Here is a 16,618-nt window from a genome sequence, read left to right as displayed (position 1 = left end):
TTCGGCATCCAGTGTGGTTGCATTTCTCACCTAAGAGTGATGAATCACTTATCATCCTCCTTGGCTTATTGACTGAAAATGTATCTCATGCTTTAGAGACATGACAAAGATGGGAAAGATTTGGGTTCAGAGGCCTCAGGGTGGACAGTCCAAGTGGGATGGTTATGGCATAGTTTAAGCTGAGGAAACGATTTCAGTTTGGACGGTTTTTCTGCTTTCTGTAAAGCCTTGGCTGGTTGTCTCATAGTGACCATTGGTTCAGGCAAGTTGTGATTTGTAGGGACAGATGTGCAGTTGTTTGTGGCAAAAGCCTAAAAGTGACAAACTTGTAAAAAAAAAATTGTATATAAACCAGCTATAACCTGACTATCCTCTGTGTTTTTGTAATTTTCCTTTTGAAAATGAAAGGGTGCGGTTCAGAATGGCACTTTGAATAATGTAAATCAGTGGACGGTGAATTTTCTTTACTTTTGTCTTTGGTTTTGTTTTGTTTTTAAAAGAAGTTTTATTATTTTCAGAGTGCCTCCCACCTAGGGCTAGGCCATGACCACTTTGGGTATAAGAGCCTAACTTCATAGGACTCACAATCTGTTGCAAAGTGCAGTCATTTCTGGAAATTAACCTCAATGCAGGTCAGCATGTGAAATGTTAGTTTTGACATCTGGCAAGTAGGGTTTGGGGACTGATTGATCCCATTTGCCCACAGGTCAGTTGTCCTTTAATTTCAAGAGGTTACTACTGGTTTTATTAAATCAGTCTTTAGTTCTTGCATGTTTGTATCTAATTTTTAAAAGAATGAGTACACTTTAACCAATGACTTATGGTTTCCCTTTTCTCTTTCCTTTCACCACAGGTTCTGAAAGCTTCAAGTATTTTAATTTAGATTTGGTGTTTTTAAGGGTTCTGAGCAAATGCTCTTGCATTGAATCTTGCTCTGCAGGATTCATTTTCTTTTTATCATGGCTTGCTGGCTTCTCTGTAACAATATTTTGTTACCTTGCTTCCCAGCAGTTTTGTATCAGCAGTTTAAGTTTGAGCTAAGAGGGAAGAGGGTAAAGAAGAAAATTTAAAACATTTTCTTTCATAGATTTCCATCAGTGTAGGCTTTGAAAAAAGTCTTCTAAGGGATTGTACCTAGTGACTTTCAACCAAAGCCTGTGAGTGTGCACCGAATGGGTGAGATGAATGAAGGAGGGTTACATTCAGGGTTAGAAACCAGCAACTGGTAGCAGGATATGGAAGGTATGTTGTACAACTGGAACCAAGTTTGCATTTTCAAAGGCTGAGATGAAGGGAGGGTCTCTCCTGGCTTAGTGTCACTTGGTTTTTCTCTTTTAAGTACATTTTGTACACTGGTGGACAGTTCTAGCATTTTATCCGGTGGATTCCATGGTCATCCTCCAGTGGAATCAGGATTTTCAGCAAATTTGCTTGCAGCTTTATCTTTGTTTTAAATAATCAGTTTGGCTGGTATTCTGGTCACAGAGCTAACTATGAAACAGATGTCCAGGCTTCTAAGATCGTAAAATGCTGTGCTGTCTATCTTCTATGGTTATGGCTATTTATTATGGTTGGGATGATATTTCATTGATTGTTTAGATCACAGCTCAGTTCCTGTAGAAAATGAACTGTAAAACTATCTGAAGACCATACAAGAGGCAAAATAAAACTTGAAGTGAATGTGTGTGGTCGTGTACTGTGTAAACCTCCTCCTTGTTTCTGCCTCCTGCCCTTTTTCCTGCTCTTGCATTCCCAAGCAAGTATTCCTCCTTTCCAAAGCTGTTTCAACTTAGGGACTGGGTCTTAAAGGTGGTTTTCTCCCACTTCTATCTCTAGTAAAAGATTGCCTTTCATAGTTTCCTCAAGGCAAGGCAAAAGATAAAAGTAGACTCGTTTTGGCCAGGCCACCTTCTTGACACAGTTATAACCTGGGGGTAAATGAAGGCAACTAGTTTGAGTTAATTCATGCCACGTAATAGGATAAGGGAAAGTTGAAGGCAGATCCTGAATTATGAGACAGGAGTCTAAGACGTCAGTCAATGTTGGGCTGGACTAGCCTGCCTCTTGACAGGAGCAGCAATGAGCCCCGCGCTTTCGCTAACTCCTCTGCTAGCAAGCGCCAGCATCTGGAGTTCAGTGTAGGTGTACAACCGTGTGGATAGTGAGCCGCAGGACCGTTAGAGCAGGAAACATATCCGGGGGTGGATGGAGTGGTTTGGGTACTAAGTACAGGAGCTCAAAGTCTTCCTCCATGCTCCGTTTCTTTGGAGGGATGGCATATCTGTATTCGCTTTTTCAAGAAAAACGATGCACTATATCGCCTTTCCTGGGAGAATTGGGAAGGCTTGCGTTTTCATGTATTTAATGAAAGCTAAGCTTGGGGTGGGTGAGGGGAACACTTGGAGTGCGAACTAGAGGAAATGGAGGCAGGAGCCACCCTCAGAAAGTCTTGGTCGTTGAAGTGAGCAAGGACGTTAATGCCAAGCTGATGCTTGACACTGCAAAGATGTGCAAAGCAGACGCAACATACTGCGAGACTGCTTAAGGGATGGTTGGATGGCATCACCGACTCAGTGGACAGGAGTTTGAGTAGGCTCCAGGAGTTGATGGACAGGGAAGCCTGGCTTGCTGCAGTCCATGGGGTTGCGAAGAGTCTGACACAACTGAACTGAAGGAGACAGGGCGATGAAGCTCTGGACCCAGAGTGCCTCGCCAGCGTCTCCTTTAATAGGCGGGGCCGGAGCCGCCGCGAGTCCCAGGCTTTGTACGTATCGGAGGCGGAGCCGCAGAAGGCCCTAGCAGCATGGCAGCTGGCGCAGCGGCCGCCTTGACGTTTTTGGATCAGGAGAGCCGAGTCCGAGCTGGGGGTATCGGAAGTCTGCAAGTCCCGGCCCCAGTCACTATGGACAGTTTCTTTTTCGGTATTGAGGAAAGGAGGGGCTGAGGGTGGTGCTGGGTTAGAAGCAGGGCTGAGGAACGGCAATGCAGACGTGTGCACGCCGTGGGTGGGGGCGGAGGGGGCCTCCCGCGGCAGCCGGAACCGGAGGGGAGAGCCAGGCCCCTGCCCTAGTTGTTCGGGGTGGGCCCGGGCCGAGCGCTCCAGCGGTTTCTGACACGTGGCCGTGCGAATGGCCGGTTAGTCCATGGCTGCAGGTGAACGGGATTTGGTGAAATGCACTCCACACACTGAAGCACGTTCACACTGTTAACCTCTTCCAGGCTGTGAGCTCTCAGGCCACACCCGCTCTTTCACCTTCAAGGTAGAGGAAGAGGATGACGCGGAGCATGTGCTGGCTTTAACCATGGTAAGGGGCGGGGTAGGGGGAGTGGAGGTTAATTGGTTGACCTAAACAGGCTCTACTCGCATGTCTATTCTTCCCCGCTCTACTGGGAGTCATCTACTCTGCTTAATCCCCACGTGGGGGCTCCCCTGGCCAAGCGATCCAGGGACCTCGGAGGCTGGGCAGGTTGTAGGGTAGATGCTTCCACTTGTGGTGTCCACCCTTATTGGGGGAGACTCCGAGGCCCTATATACCTTCCCAGCTCTGCCTCACCGAGGGGGCCAAAGATGAGTGTAATGTGGTAGAAGTCGTGGCACGGAACCATGACCACCAGGAGATCGCAGTCCCTGTGGCCAACCTCAAGTTGTCCTGCCAACCCATGGTGAGTTCCCTGACCATACCTTGGGAGGCTGGGAGGTAGGAATTGAGGACTTCAGGACTTCTCGAAAGGTGGGGTAGGCTAAGAATGCGCCAGGCCTTCATCCTTGTCTTTCTCCCAGCTCAGTTTGGATGACTTCCAGCTCCAACCACCTGTAACCTTCCGCCTGAAGTCAGGTTCTGGCCCTGTGCGCATCACTGGGCGGCACCAGATTGGTAAGAATTTTCTCCTTTGCCTCCAGTAGACTCTTCATCTGGACTCCTACCCCACCCTAGCCATATCTCCCAGTGCAGTTCCCATACAGACCCTGGCCTTCACTGCTACTGATGCTGCTGCTAAGTCGCTTCAGTCGTGTCCGACTCTGTGCGACCCCTTAGGCTGCAGCCCACCAGGCTCTGCAGTCCCTGGGATTCTCCAGGCAAGAGTACTGGAGTGGGTTGCCATTGCCTTCTCCGTGGACTTGATTACTCCACTTTAAAGATCCTCCACTTTACTACTCCAGCTGTTCTTCACGGAACCTACCCCAGCTTATTCAGCTCCACTGATGTGGACTCCTTTGAAAGTGAAAGTGAAAGTCACTCAGTCGTGTCTCTTTGTGACCCCATGGACTATAGCCCACCAGGCTTCTCTGTCCACGGAACTCTTCAGACAGGAATACTGGAGTGGGTTGCCATTTCCTTCTCCAGGGTATCTTCCCGACCCAGGGATCAAACCCAGGTCTCCCGCATTGCAGACAGACTCTTTACTGACTGAGCCACCAGGGATTTAGAAGCCCTTTGACTCTTTGTTATCTAGTTTAGTATCTGAGGTGTTTCCCACCTAGGCCATAAGCTTTGGGAGGTCAGAGCCCCTGCAAGCCTAGAGCCACAGAGCATGAATAAATGACATGTAGTATGAAGTGGGTGTGGCTTTAACTTCTCTTCTCCCTTGACTGCTTGTGTACCAGTTACTATAAGCAATGATCTTTCTGAGGAAGAGAGTGAAGAAGATGGGAGTGAGGAGGAGGAAGCTGAGTTGTGTCCTATCCTGCCTGCCAAGAAGCTGGGGCGCAGGCTCTAACCCTCCCTGGTGAGTTGGAGAGGCCGGGGAGGGAACAGGAGGAGCATGTTTGGACATCGATGCTGATCCCTGGTTTGCTCTCTTCAGGTCAGCTAGCTGCCTGCCACATGCACCAGGTTCCTGGACAAGTTTCAAGAACTTTGTATCTTCTCCATTGAAGAGGGTTGGGGCGGGGTTGGGGGTGGCGGTGGGGGTCTGGTGCAAGGAGAACGGGTGTCCCATTCTCCAAAGGACCCTGGTGTTCTAAACCTGTACCTCACCCCGAGCTTCCCTTTTCTCCAGGAGTGGGAGGAACTCTGAACTTCTATCCTGATCTTCTCTCCCCACTTGCCTATGAGGTTGGAGGTCAGCATCTGAAGCTCAGGACTACACATTCTTAATATTTTTTACATTTTTGGATAAAGGTTGAAATAAAATGTGGATGAGGTTTTTTTGCGACTCATTTGTGTGGCTTCTTTCCCTCCTGGGGTGGCATTCCCCTAGGGACCACCAGGTGGCACTGTGGCAGCACAGAGGGTGGCCCTGGACCTGGGGAAGGGTGAGGAAATGTGGGATCCTGCTACTCCCAGAGCGCTGGGACTAGCCCAGCCCTGGGCCCCAGCTGCCTTCCTAGATGAGGACCTCCCAACACCAAGCCCCTTCCCAGTCCCTTGGTGGGGGAGGGCCATCCCAGGAGGTTATCAGCATCTAAACAAGGGGTCTGGGCCTCTGTCACCACTCAGGCTGATGGGCAGGGGGCAGATAAGGGGGCTTAAGCAGCCAGAGGAATGTGCATCCCTGGCCCCATGAGGGGGCTCAGGCCCCAAGAGGACCTGTGAGGGGTAAGGTAGAGGCCAGTCTTTGCTCCTCCTACCAGTCATGCAGGCCATCTCTGAGCCAGCCTGGACCCTTAGAAACCTGATTCCAGGGGCCAGATGGAGGGGGCTGGCCAGATTGGGTGACAGGGAAACCAGAATCCGGGTGGCCTGGCATATGGGGGCAGAGAGGAGCCCCTGGGATTCAGCCTCCTGGGCTAAAGGGTTCCAGCCCCATAGCCCTCCACCTGGTCTGGGATGGGGGTGGAGGGGGCGGTTCTCTGGTGCCTGAATTCAGGTGGTTCTGGGGATTGACTGCTGCTGTACCAGGAAGAGAAAGGGATGTACCTGGTGTGATCATGAGTGTGTATATGACCAAGTCTGAGGTCAGTAGTTCAGCAGCTGTGTTGATGGGGCAGGGGGTCTCAGTGCCCTACAAACAAACAAACAAAAGGTTACCTCCTGAGACAGCCTGGGGCCCGACATGCTGAGGAGTGACACAGGAGAGGGCCTGGTGGGGCCAGGCCCACTCCCTCCTATACTGGCTTCTGGGCAAATGAGTGAACAAGTGGGAGGGGTTCCTGGAGAACCAGAAGAGGTTGGCATTGGAGCAGGTGTTTGGAAAGAGTGTTTCCACACCACAGAAAAGCACTCCCTTTTCAACACATCTCTGAAGGAGGTGCCCTTCTCCCTGTGGTGAGGAGCAAACAGGTCCAGTGTTTAACCTCCCTTTTTCCTAGTTGAGGATAAAGGAAGATGGTCCTTCTCTGTGTCGTAGTGGTCAGGGTCGCAGGGCCTCTTTCTTTGCTGCAGGACTTTCCTGAAGTGCTTCCACCAGGAACACCTGGATGGAGAGGGCAGCCAGGATGGGACCATTCACCAACCGGAGGCAAGGGGTCGGGAGATAGAGAAGGTGGAGTTGGCGCCCTCTGGTGGGAGAGGTTGAAACAGCTTGTGGCGGTGCAGCTCGCCGCTCCGCCTCTGTAGCGGCTCTAGGCGGACGCAGCGGTGCAGGGGCCTACAGACCCCGCCAGCGGTCTGCGCAACTAAGGCAGACTTCATTCGTTTGTTCGTTCATTCATTCACTGGAAGGGCTCCTGTTAGAACCCTTCTCTTCCTCCTCTCGTCTATCGCCTCCAAAGTCCTCGGCACGTGCTCGGTTGAAGGTACGGTAGCCTGGCTGAGTGTAGGGAAAAGTCGGGGAATCCTTCCCAGCCGACATTTCTACCCCCTGCAAGTGGCCCCGCCCCAATATTTACCCCCCTCGACGCCGCTGATCGCTCATTGTGAGTCTTTCTAGTTTCTTGGCGGGTCTGCCCGCGGCCCTGGCCGGCGCCAAGCGCGCTCCTACCCGCGGTGGGGGCCCAATCCACATCCGCCTCATCCCGGAGTTTCTCGACCCGACGGGGCGCCCGAGGACTGAGCCGGGAATTGTTTTTTCTCCCTCCCCTCCCTCGCCTTTCCTCGATCCCCCTTTCTGCCCTCTCAGCGCACAGTAGGAGCGTTGCCCATTCATTTAGGCCTCTGAGCGCGGAGGGCTTACGCCGGGGTTTGCAGACTGCTGGAGGAGGGGCAAGACTGTATTTGGGGGGCGAAGCGGGACGACCAGACGGGGCCTAAAGTGCTTAACACAGTCTCTGCGATTTACATTTGAACAGTCGGCGGAGGGTCTGCCGCGCTTTGAACGCCCGGCGCAGGCTGCGCGTGTTGGAGCGCAGGCGGCCCCTGCCGGTTGGTGTGGATTTGAGGGGCCCAGAGTGGGCCAGGGGCGGGGGTGGGGGTGGAGGGGGCGACCGATGCGTTTGGAAAGAGGCTGAACGTGTGTGTTTGGGTCCTTGCAACGGTGTGTTTGCAGAGAGGGGCTATTTGTGTTGGCGAGAGGTGTGTGTTTGTGTTTGCAGGAGGCGAGGGACTCTGTGTATTTGTGTTTGAGGAGTGGGGGGGGGGGGGGGCCGGGAAAGGTGGCCAGGCTGTCACTCAGCGATCAGGTTGACAGGCGCTCCCTCATCAGGGCCAGGGAGCTCTGATTGCAGATTCGAGGAAACAAAATAGCAATTGTAATTACGGGGCTTTGATAAGATAAAGGAAGGAGCAAGCCGGCCGGGAGGCGAGTAAGAGCAAGGGAGGAGGGAACGGCCTGCTGGGGCCCCGATGGAATATTTACATCTGTCATTCACGGGCGTGTGTCCTCGCAGTACCCGGCGCCTGATGCGGGGTGTCCCTATTGACACCCCCCCCCCCATCTAGAGACGGGGACTTTTGGGGCTATGAGAAGAATCCCCTCAAATGGATGAAGACCCAGCTGGGGGAAGTTCTCAAAATGTAGAGGAATTCTGATCTGTAGAGGCCCCCGGGTAGAGGTTAGGGTGTGGAACTCAAACCCTGACGGTCCGCACTTTTAGGCCCCATATGGCCCATCTCTGGGGGGGAGTGAGGAGGGTGGATTAAGATCATTGAGGTTCAGCCCAGAACCTTCTGGGGGCTCCAAACCAGGGTTGAACTCTGGTCTGAGCCAGGTGCTCTAGTCTCCACCCCCCACTCTGGGGAAAGGCAGGTGCCCAGAGTGACACAGGTTCTGACTCCAGGACTACACATGCTAAGGATGGGCTGGATGCCCTGACCCTGCTTGGGTCCTGCTCCTTGCTGTTCTCATCAGACTGTTTTCAGAGGGCTGGTCCCTGGTGAGAAGACCCTTTTCATCCTCTGCCTCTCATCTCTCCACTTATTTACTAATACATACAAATAAACATATTCAAGGCCTCCTAGGTGCAGGGCATGAGGTTAAGATGGTGAATATTTTGCCTGCTTGAATTAGTGTACCTGGGGATGTAGACACCCAACAACTTCTAAGACAGAGGAGCTTGAATGAAGGAGAAATGCTGGTCTAGGCTGTGGGTACAGGAGCCCACTTCACTTGTCTTCCCCCAGTGCCCACCTCCCAGTGGGGTTAAGAGGAGATGGTGCAGACAGACAGACTTTAGCAAATACAAGTGCTCAATAAATGGTGGTGCTTATGATCCTTATCTGTTGGGAGGGTGGTGAAGGCAAGTCTCCATGGGGAGGCCCCACATGCACTGAGGTCTAAATGCTCAGCCAGTTTCCCCATTATTCATTCATTGAATACAGAATTGTAAAACCCTGCCCTGCTCTCCTGAGCTAGTAAGATATGGTCCTTGCCTGGAGGTCTGGGTGGGAAAGAGCCACTTGAGGGAACAGACTCAAGTGGGTAACAGGTGAGCTCAGGGAGTCTGCTTCTCTGGGGAGGGATGAGATTTTGGGACAAATTTCCTGATTCTGTTTCCCCATCTAGACCTTGCTCAGTGTTAGCACCATGGCTGGGAGTGGGAAAGGCAGGCCACAGAGAAAGGGAGGTAGGAAGAACTTGGCTGTGTTGCCTCTGGTCTCATGGTTTCCTGAAGCCACCCCAGCCCCTCCAGCCCAATCCCCAAGGACACGGGGGCTGGCAGTAGGGCAGGGGAGGTCTTGGGCAAGGGCAGCAGCTAGGCAAAGCATCAGTGGCTCCACCTGCTCCCCAGAAGTATCTGTCTCAGGGCATCTCTGCCCACCCAAGCTGCTCTCAAAGAAGCACCACAGCTCAGGGGTTCCTGAAGCCCCTGGAGGTAGCAATGGGCGGCTGTGAAAGGCTTAGACAACTCATTACCTTCTTTGATACTTCCCCCTCCCCCAGCGTTGACAAAGCACCAGTCGAAGTTTAGTACACAGTAGGTGTGTAAGTAAATACCTGTTCAGTGCACAAATAATGGGACTCTGAGCAAAAAAGACTAGGCACCCTAGATCTAAGTCTCTTTCCCAGGAAAAGCAGCTGAGGTTACTTTTGCACCCACTGCCTGCCGCTTTGGGGAGGGCATGGTGGTGGCAGTGACTGGGGTTTTCCGTATGGGTGGGCTCTCTCCTTTTTGGGTGGTGTGGTCAGGCTTCAGTCTAGCGTGTTGGGGGGGGGGGGGCGAGGAGCAGGGGTGATGGTGATAATGAGAGAAGGAAGCAGGAAGGGAGATGTTTCTCGATCTCAGGGCCTTCTTGGTGACTGAGCGAGGCAGGAGAGACCGGCAAGGCAGGGTACTCAGCAGAAAGATGGGGGTGATTGTCGGCTCCCGGTCGCACAAGCACGCACTGCCAAAGGAAAGCGCATAACCGTTCACCCCAGTGTCAGCTCCTACTTGCAGGCGGCAGCCCCGGACAGACAGCACACAGTAGGTGGCTCAGAGAACCGCCGTCTAGCTTGAGGCTTAAGCGGACCGGGTCCCACGGTGCAGACCGGGCGCCTTCCCACTCGGGCGCCCGGGGGGTCCAGGAAACTCCAGCAGAGGGGCTCGGGACTCCACGGGGTGGGCGGCCCGATGCGCCCTCCCATCCCCGCGCGCCTGGACCCCAAGAACGCGCAAGGGGACAAGTCCGGGATGCAGAGAGGCGCCCAGACGGGCCGCCCCCGCCCCTTGCAGCGGGTCCCCAGACCCCTCCCCTCACCCAGACCCCCAATCCCCGACCCTCCGACCGCCCCGCCCCGGTCCGCCCCGCCCCCGCCCCGGGCTGCGTCCTGGCCCCCGCTCCCAGCCGGGGGCTGCGGGCTTCGGCCGCCCGCCCCGCGCTCCCCCCTCGCGCCGGGTGCGGCGCCCCCCGCCCCCACCCCTCCCCCTCCCTTCCCACTTACCCACCCCCCCTGCCGGCCCGTTACCCTCCCTCCCGCTCCGGCTCCTCAGCAGCCAGCGGCCAACGGCTCCGGCTGCGGCGCAGAGGCACTCGGCGCGGCGCGGCGAGCTCGACATTCCCTGGGACCCGCGGAGCCGCGTCCCGATCGCCCGGGCTCCCGCCCTCGAGCCATCCTCGAGCCCCCCTTCGCCGCCGCCGCCACCCTCGGCTAGTCGGTCCGCTGCCTCCCGCGAGCCGGCGAGATCCCGCCGGGGCTGTGCGTGCTCCCCGGCCGCGCGCCATGGGCAGCCCCCGCTCGGCGCTGAGCTGCCTGTGAGTACCGCCGCCCCGCGCCCCCGGCCGCGCGTCCGCCCGCCCGCCCGCCGCTCACCCCGCGCCCCTCTCTCCCCACCCGCTTTTGTCTCCCACAGGCTGTTGCACTTGCTGGTTCTCTGCCTCCAAGCCCAGGTAAGGCGCACTGCGCCGGGGCCGGCGGGGCACGCCGGGGGGCGAGGTCGGGCAGGCCGGGGCAGGAGGACTGACCCGCGCGGCGGGCTGGAAGGGCTGGGAAGCATCTTAGGACTGCAACCCCTAACTATCCCGAGGAGGAGTTAAGGACCAGAGAGGTAGCGCCGGCCTCAGGTCACACAGCCTGTGAGAGGCGCGAGGCTAGAACCCGAGGTTTCGGAGTCCGGCGCTGTCTTCCACGCCTCCCAGCCAGGTGGGGGTGGTTGGGGAACTCGGCGGGCAGCCACTCCCGGCCGCGCGGAGGAAGGGGGCATTCGGGGCCAGGGGGCGTTCGATGTCAGAGGTCCGGTGACTGCCTCAGGGACCCTCTCCGCGGCTCTCTGGGGGGACTTGCGGCGGGTCTGGCCGAAAGATCAGGTGCCCGGGTCTTCTGTGGTCTCAACATTTGCTCCGTGAATTTGTCTTTATAAGTGTCAGGGGTCGGGCCGCGCTGCCTCCCGACTTAAAAGCGCCCTGCTCTTCTAGGAAGGCCCGGGCGGGGGGCCTGTGCTGGGCAGGGAGCTCGCTTCCCTGTTCCGAGCTGGCCGGGAGTCCCAGGGTGTTTCCCAACAGGTGGGTCCAGATCCTTCCCCATCCCGGGCGCATCCATGCTAGACTGGGTCTGTCCGACTTTCCTGGGTAGGGTGGGGGTGGTCCGAACTGGCATGTTGGGGGGACCCCAGCCCCTGCCGGTTGCCTGGGGCAGTGGAGGGAGGTGCCGGGTAATGGGGGCCACTCGGGCCCCTGGGCAGGGTAGCATTATAATGGCGTGTTGTGTATTTTTCAATTTCCTAAAGGTAACTGTTCAGTCCTCACCTAATTTTACACAGCATGTGAGGGAGCAGAGCCTGGTGACAGATCAGCTCAGCCGCCGTCTCATCCGGACCTACCAACTCTACAGCCGCACCAGCGGGAAGCACGTGCAGGTCCTGGCCAACAAGCGCATCAACGCCATGGCAGAAGACGGGGACCCGTTCGGTAAGGAGCTGCACTGCGCTGGGGTTAAGGTAGCCTGCGGAGCGCGCCCCTCGTCCTCAGGCTGGCCTGCTTTGACCGGACCCAGCAGTTGCATCTGCGTTGAGCTGAGGCCTGCAGGCTCTCCAGCTCAGAAGGGAAGGAGTTATGGCCACAAAGCATCTTGGGGGTCAGCTGGAGAAGAGAGGTCTGGGGAAGGGACCCCGGGGAGTACTTGGCCCATAGGTGCCCTTTCCTGCCCAGCAGATGAATGAATCCAGGAATCTCCCTTTCCACCTCCCCCTCTCATACCCCTCCCCACTGCAGGTGGAGGCAGAGGGTTCAGGGGGAGGGGGCCCAGGTTTAAGGGAAGCTCTTGAAAGAGGATATGTCACCAGGGCCCACAAAAGGAGAGTGGGAAAGAGAAGGGAGACAAATCCCCTCAACTCTCCCAAGTTGGGGGTGCGGTGTACTTCGAACCTTAAATACTTTGATCAGGAGGGTCAATTACACAAGGAGACTAGGCTAGGAAAGGGGCCTTCCCCGCTTCACTTGTCCAGGAACCCAGGCGGTCGGTCAGAGCCGGGGCTCCTGGCTCCCGGTGGGGTGGTGAGTGCAGGGAGCTACTGTGGGGTGGAGAGGCTGAGGACTGATTGATTTCTAAAACATTCAATATTCCTGCCTTGAAACAAGGCCAATTTCCAGAGTCCTGGATGTACCAAGAGAAAAGCAAGTCCTCTGGGCGGCTGGTGTTGTTTTTAGAGAGCGATTATTGTGAGTTTAAAAACCTTTAAATAATGACCAAGTTAAACAAGCATGAAAGGAGAGGGGAAGACTCTATTAAAATGTAATAAAAAGGTGAAGCATTTTAAGAGCTAAGAAGAAAAATGAAGAATGATATAAAACAGAAAAAGAACGAGCCTTTTTTTCAGATGTGGAGTTTGAAAGGAGTTGCAAGTCTGTAAATGTTAAAAGAGAGGTTCAAGATTGTTCTCTATGAATCTCTGGAGAGACCCCCGCGTCTGGCAGAGCGATTAAAACTCTTCTTACTTTCACCTTTTTTAACATTTCCTGAATACTTTCTCCTCTTCTCGAGCCAGTTTGGGGGATCGAGTATGTCTCGCTGCATTTTTTCTGCATCGACGTAGCTGACTTCCCTTCAAAGCTGGAGAAGGAGACATAATTTTCCTGGGATAAATCTGTCACTGGGGTGGAAGAATAGGTTTGAAAATGTTAAGCTTTCCAAAAGCCCGGTCGGGAAAGCCGCTGTAAACTGCCGCCCCAGCTCCCCAGCTCCATCCAGGAAGGAGAGTGGGGGCTTTCTGTGGTGGGGGTTGGGGGCGGCCTGCCTGGTGGCCGAGCTCCCCCGCTGGGCTGGCAGGGCCAGCCTGCCGTCCCTTTGTCCCTTCAAACTGGCTGCTCGTTGCCCTTCTCAGCTTCCAAGGAAAGGGAATGAATGCCTGGCTCCTCCTGGGTTTGCTCCATTGGAGCAAATGGTCCAGCATCCTTGGGGTTTGGGGAGGGAAGAAGACGCTAAGCTGGTCATGGGGGGATTCATCTTCAGACATCAGAGGTCTGATGCCCACTTCTCTTCTTACAATTATAGAAGGCTTCCCAGGTTCCCTGGTTCCTGCCTGGTGGGCAGGAGCTGGAGCTGGAGGGCCCAAGAGCAAAGGCTTAGGGTGTATAGCCAGGACAGGTAGAATCTGGGGGAGAATGGCAGAGAAGTCCCCGGGGCTTCCTTATGGGCCCCAGGAAGGGACAGAGGGCTCCATTCCTTTCTGCCTTGTTTGGTCAGACCCCCCTCTTCTCCAGTTGGTGTCCTTCTTAGCCCTTAAAAAATAGTTGCTTCTTGCCCTGAAAAGCAGAACAGGAAAGGGATGGGCAGACTGACTGGATCCAAGAGGAGCTGGGTGGGAGGGGAGGTGACAGCTGCATTTCCCTGGCTGACTTGGAGCCAGACTGGGGACTTGGCTACTGGGTCCCAGCTCTATGCTTCTGCAAAGGGAGGCAGGCAGTCACAGGCTGGGTGATGAGGGCTGCCTTGCTGACCTGTGCCCATCACCTCCCATTAGTTTCAGGGTCAGGAAGGTGCCACCTTGTCAGAATAAGCTGGGAGGTAGCCCTGGGAGTCCCCAGCCTTCTTTCTCTGAAGGAGGGAGGGAAGGAGATCTAGCCCCTTTGGTTCCATCCCAAACAGCTAAGTTGGTCCCCACTCTCAAAGGGAGGAGTTGTGCAGAGAGTGGGTAAGGGCCAGGGCTTCTATGGCAAGCTGGTTGTCTAAGGGAAGAGGTAAGAAGGCACAGGATTCAGCTCCCTGTCTCCTGGCTCTTGAGTGAGAGGCAAGCACACATGATTTTCTCTTCTCCTCCCCTACAGAAAGTGTTTGGTCACTGGGGTAAGAAGCCCAGTGATGCTAGAGGGGGTTGCAAGAGAAAAGACTATTGAGTTACTGATTTCTGAACACTGAGACTGGGGTCTGGGGTGACTAGGAAGTATGGGGAAGAGACAGTATCCTCCTAGTTGGTGTCTGAGGTTAAAGGAAAGCAGCCAGCCATGGGCTGTGTGTGGAGGGAGAGCTGTCCTCATCCCTGACACCTTCTCAGCAGAGCCGGGGTGGAGGGCGGGAGATGTGGGGTGGGGCAGGGTGGAGTGGGTTGGGGTGGAGGGTATCGGGGGATGGCCAAGGCTGTGGGTTGGAACCCAAGGTATCAGAAGCAAGAGAGAGTGCTTTCATGTTTGATCTCAGGAATGGAGGTCACCACTGCACCTGGATGTTTGTAATAATCTGTGAGGCACGTACATATAATATTTTGAGTTGGAAGAATCCTCATAGATCTTTTGATTGGCAGTGGAATTCTAGTCAAATTAAATTTTACTTGAAGCCTCGACACAAAAGTCATTACTGTCTGGTTATAAAAGAGGATCTTCAGTTTGATGGCTCTAAGACCCCTCCGCATAAACCAGTTCAGATACCATGATCTCATCCATTCCCCCTCTGTAAACCCAGGCGAGGGGCCTGAAGCCCAGAAAGGGGACTTGACCTTTCCAGGGTTGCACAGCATATTAGTGGCTGGAGCCCACGGCCTGGGCATCTGGCCCTTGGAGCAGCTGCTTCTGGGATGGGCCAGCTGGGGTAGGGACATGCAGCACTGGAGGTCAGGAAGCTGCCAATAACCACCCCCACCCCACCCCAACCTTTCCTGACAGCAAAGCTCATTGTGGAGACAGACACCTTCGGGAGCCGGGTTCGTGTACGAGGAGCTGAGACAGGCCTCTACATCTGCATGAACAAGAAGGGGAAACTGATTGCCAAGGTGAGGTCCTAGAGAGAAGGGAGGGACTGGCTGGGGCCTGGGGAGCAGGCTGGGCTGGCTGAGCTCCTCCAGGATCCCAACAAGGTGGGCAGAGAGGCTGAGGGCCACCTTGGGGTTACCTAATGATTGGGGGGGGAGGTGGAGGAGGTGAGGGGGGAGGTAACTGAGAGATGAAAAGCTATAAAGGCAAAGGAGGGAGAAGGAAGGCTAGGGGAAGGGGCTGGGGAGGGGGTGTCGGTAAATTCCATATATCTTTTTAACAAATCGCCAAATTGCTTTGCTATTATGTCCAATTACATGGTACCAGCATTTGGAATGTTCAGTAAGCCGAGGGCCCAACCCCTCAGCCGAGCTCTGAAATGGCCCCATTAGTCACGGCTCCTCTCCAGCCTCGAGCTCCCTGCTTCCCTGGCTTCTGGGGCCTGGGGCTCAGCATCTCCTCACCAGCCTTCCCTCCCCCATAGGGTGGTGGCCCTGGGGCTGCAGGTCAGCATCCTGAGATGGCTGAGCGGGGCAGGTGGGGAAACGGGTGCTAGCAGCTTGGGCCAGACTGGTGGGCAGAAGGCCAGGGTGGGCAGGGGCTGGGCCCCCTCTCGGCCCCTCTGTGTTGGGGCCCAGCCTCTCTGTAGACAGCCATGTGTCACTGCTACCCAGGAGGACAGGAAGTTGCCGGGTGGGCTGTGAGTTGTGAGGGATTAGAGAGCGGGTGCCCACCCTGCCATCTGCTGGGGTGCCCACCTGCTGTCTGGGGCCGCCTGCCCTCTGCCTAGGATGGGAGGGGGCTCCGGACAGAGCCGGGTGACACTGTGTCTGCCCCCCACCCTGCAGAGCAACGGCAAAGGCAAGGATTGCGTGTTCACGGAGATCGTGCTGGAGAACAATTACACGGCCCTGCAGAACGCCAAGTACGAGGGCTGGTACATGGCCTTCACGCGCAAGGGTCGACCCCGCAAGGGCTCCAAGACCCGGCAGCACCAGCGCGAAGTCCACTTCATGAAGCGGCTGCCCCGAGGCCACCACACCACCGAGCAGAGCCTGCGCTTCGAGTTCCTCAACTACCCGCCTTTCACGCGCAGCCTGCGCGGCAGCCAGAGGACTTGGGCCCCCGAGCCCCGATAGGCCCTGCCGGCCCCTCCCCGCCGCTCCCCGCCCAGGTTTCCTCTTTGCAGGACGAGGTCTGCCGCTACTGAAGGCTGGGGAGGAGCCGGGAGAGCCCTGGGCTCTAGTTGTGGATAATTGTTTGCTGTTGGGTTTTTGTTGTTGTTGTTTTGTTTTGTTTTGTTTTTTTTTAAACAAAAGAGAGGCTCTATTTTTGTATTCCACTAAGCTGTTGTGTCTGACTTCTTCACTCTCACCTAGGCTGGTGAGTGGCCTAGACTGGGATTCTGGCGGGGGTTTTCCTGGGAGTGGAGGGCCTTTTCTCATCCCGTATAGGTGCTCCTGGGACCCCAGCAGCTGCAGGGCAAGACTGCTAGATGGTCAGGGGCTCCTCTGCACCCCTAGGTGGGGGCAGAGAGGAAAGGGACTGGAACTTTAGGTCTTTCAAGAGCAGGTGTCAGTGGAGGATGGTTGTGTACTAGTTGCTATTAAATGACTGAAATATTTATTTAATTGTATTAAAAACGTGTATTGGAGAGTGGGTCCTGCTGGGGTCAGCCCCCTCACCCTGCGCTGCCCCAG

The 16,618-nt window shown here is 55.3% G+C and overlaps 2 protein-coding genes across 6 annotated transcripts; both read left to right on the top strand.

Moving 5' to 3' along the window:
- Window positions 1-2,765: 2,765 nt before the first annotated feature.
- Window positions 2,766-5,150, top strand: NPM3 (nucleophosmin/nucleoplasmin 3). Of its 2 annotated transcripts, XM_020897793.2 has the most exons (7): window positions 2,767-2,921; window positions 3,220-3,305; window positions 3,544-3,663; window positions 3,782-3,875; window positions 4,607-4,728; window positions 4,807-4,835; window positions 5,002-5,150. In XM_020897793.2, exons 1-5 carry the CDS (start codon window positions 2,804-2,806, stop codon window positions 4,717-4,719), a joined length of 531 nt encoding a protein of 176 aa, XP_020753452.1. In that variant the 5' UTR covers window positions 2,767-2,803; the 3' UTR covers window positions 4,720-4,728; window positions 4,807-4,835; window positions 5,002-5,150. The 2 variants fall into 2 exon arrangements, with proteins under 2 accessions (XP_020753453.1, XP_020753452.1); XM_020897794.2 differs by lacking the exon at window positions 4,807-4,835 and having other exon boundaries at window positions 2,766-2,921.
- A 5,311-nt stretch (window positions 5,151-10,461) lies between these two features.
- FGF8 (fibroblast growth factor 8) lies at window positions 10,462-16,057 on the top strand. 4 transcript variants are annotated; one of them, XM_020897790.2, is made up of 6 exons: window positions 10,462-10,493; window positions 10,592-10,628; window positions 11,154-11,240; window positions 11,498-11,645; window positions 14,832-14,938; window positions 15,767-16,057. In XM_020897790.2, exons 1-6 carry the CDS (start codon window positions 10,462-10,464, stop codon window positions 16,055-16,057), a joined length of 702 nt encoding a protein of 233 aa, XP_020753449.2. The 4 variants fall into 4 exon arrangements, with proteins under 4 accessions (XP_020753449.2, XP_020753448.2, XP_020753451.1 ...); XM_020897789.2 differs by having other exon boundaries at window positions 11,465-11,645; XM_020897792.2 differs by lacking the exon at window positions 11,154-11,240.
- Window positions 16,058-16,618: the final 561 nt, after the last annotated feature.

The sequence above is a fragment of the Odocoileus virginianus genome, chromosome 7 (assembly GCF_023699985.2).
Source record: "Odocoileus virginianus isolate 20LAN1187 ecotype Illinois chromosome 7, Ovbor_1.2, whole genome shotgun sequence".
Lineage (NCBI taxonomy): Eukaryota > Metazoa > Chordata > Mammalia > Artiodactyla > Cervidae > Odocoileus > Odocoileus virginianus.
The sequence above is the reverse complement of the archived record's forward strand: the minus strand, read 5'-3'. Positions and strand labels throughout refer to the sequence as shown.

Coding starts and splice junctions, on each gene's coding strand:
- FGF8 (XM_020897789.2), top strand. CDS start 10,462: ATGGGCAGCCCCCGCTCGGCGCTGAGCTGCCT. Junction 10,494..10,591: donor CGCTCGGCGCTGAGCTGCCT/GTGAGTACCGCC, acceptor TGTCTCCCACAG/GCTGTTGCACTTGCTGGTTC. Junction 11,646..14,831: donor AGAAGACGGGGACCCGTTCG/GTAAGGAGCTGC, acceptor CTTTCCTGACAG/CAAAGCTCATTGTGGAGACA.
- NPM3 (XM_020897794.2), top strand. CDS start 2,804: ATGGCAGCTGGCGCAGCGGCCGCCTTGACGTTTTTGGATCAGGAGAGC. Junction 3,306..3,543: donor ATGTGCTGGCTTTAACCATG/GTAAGGGGCGGG, acceptor ATACCTTCCCAG/CTCTGCCTCACCGAGGGGGC. Junction 3,876..4,606: donor CACTGGGCGGCACCAGATTG/GTAAGAATTTTC, acceptor CTTGTGTACCAG/TTACTATAAGCAATGATCTT.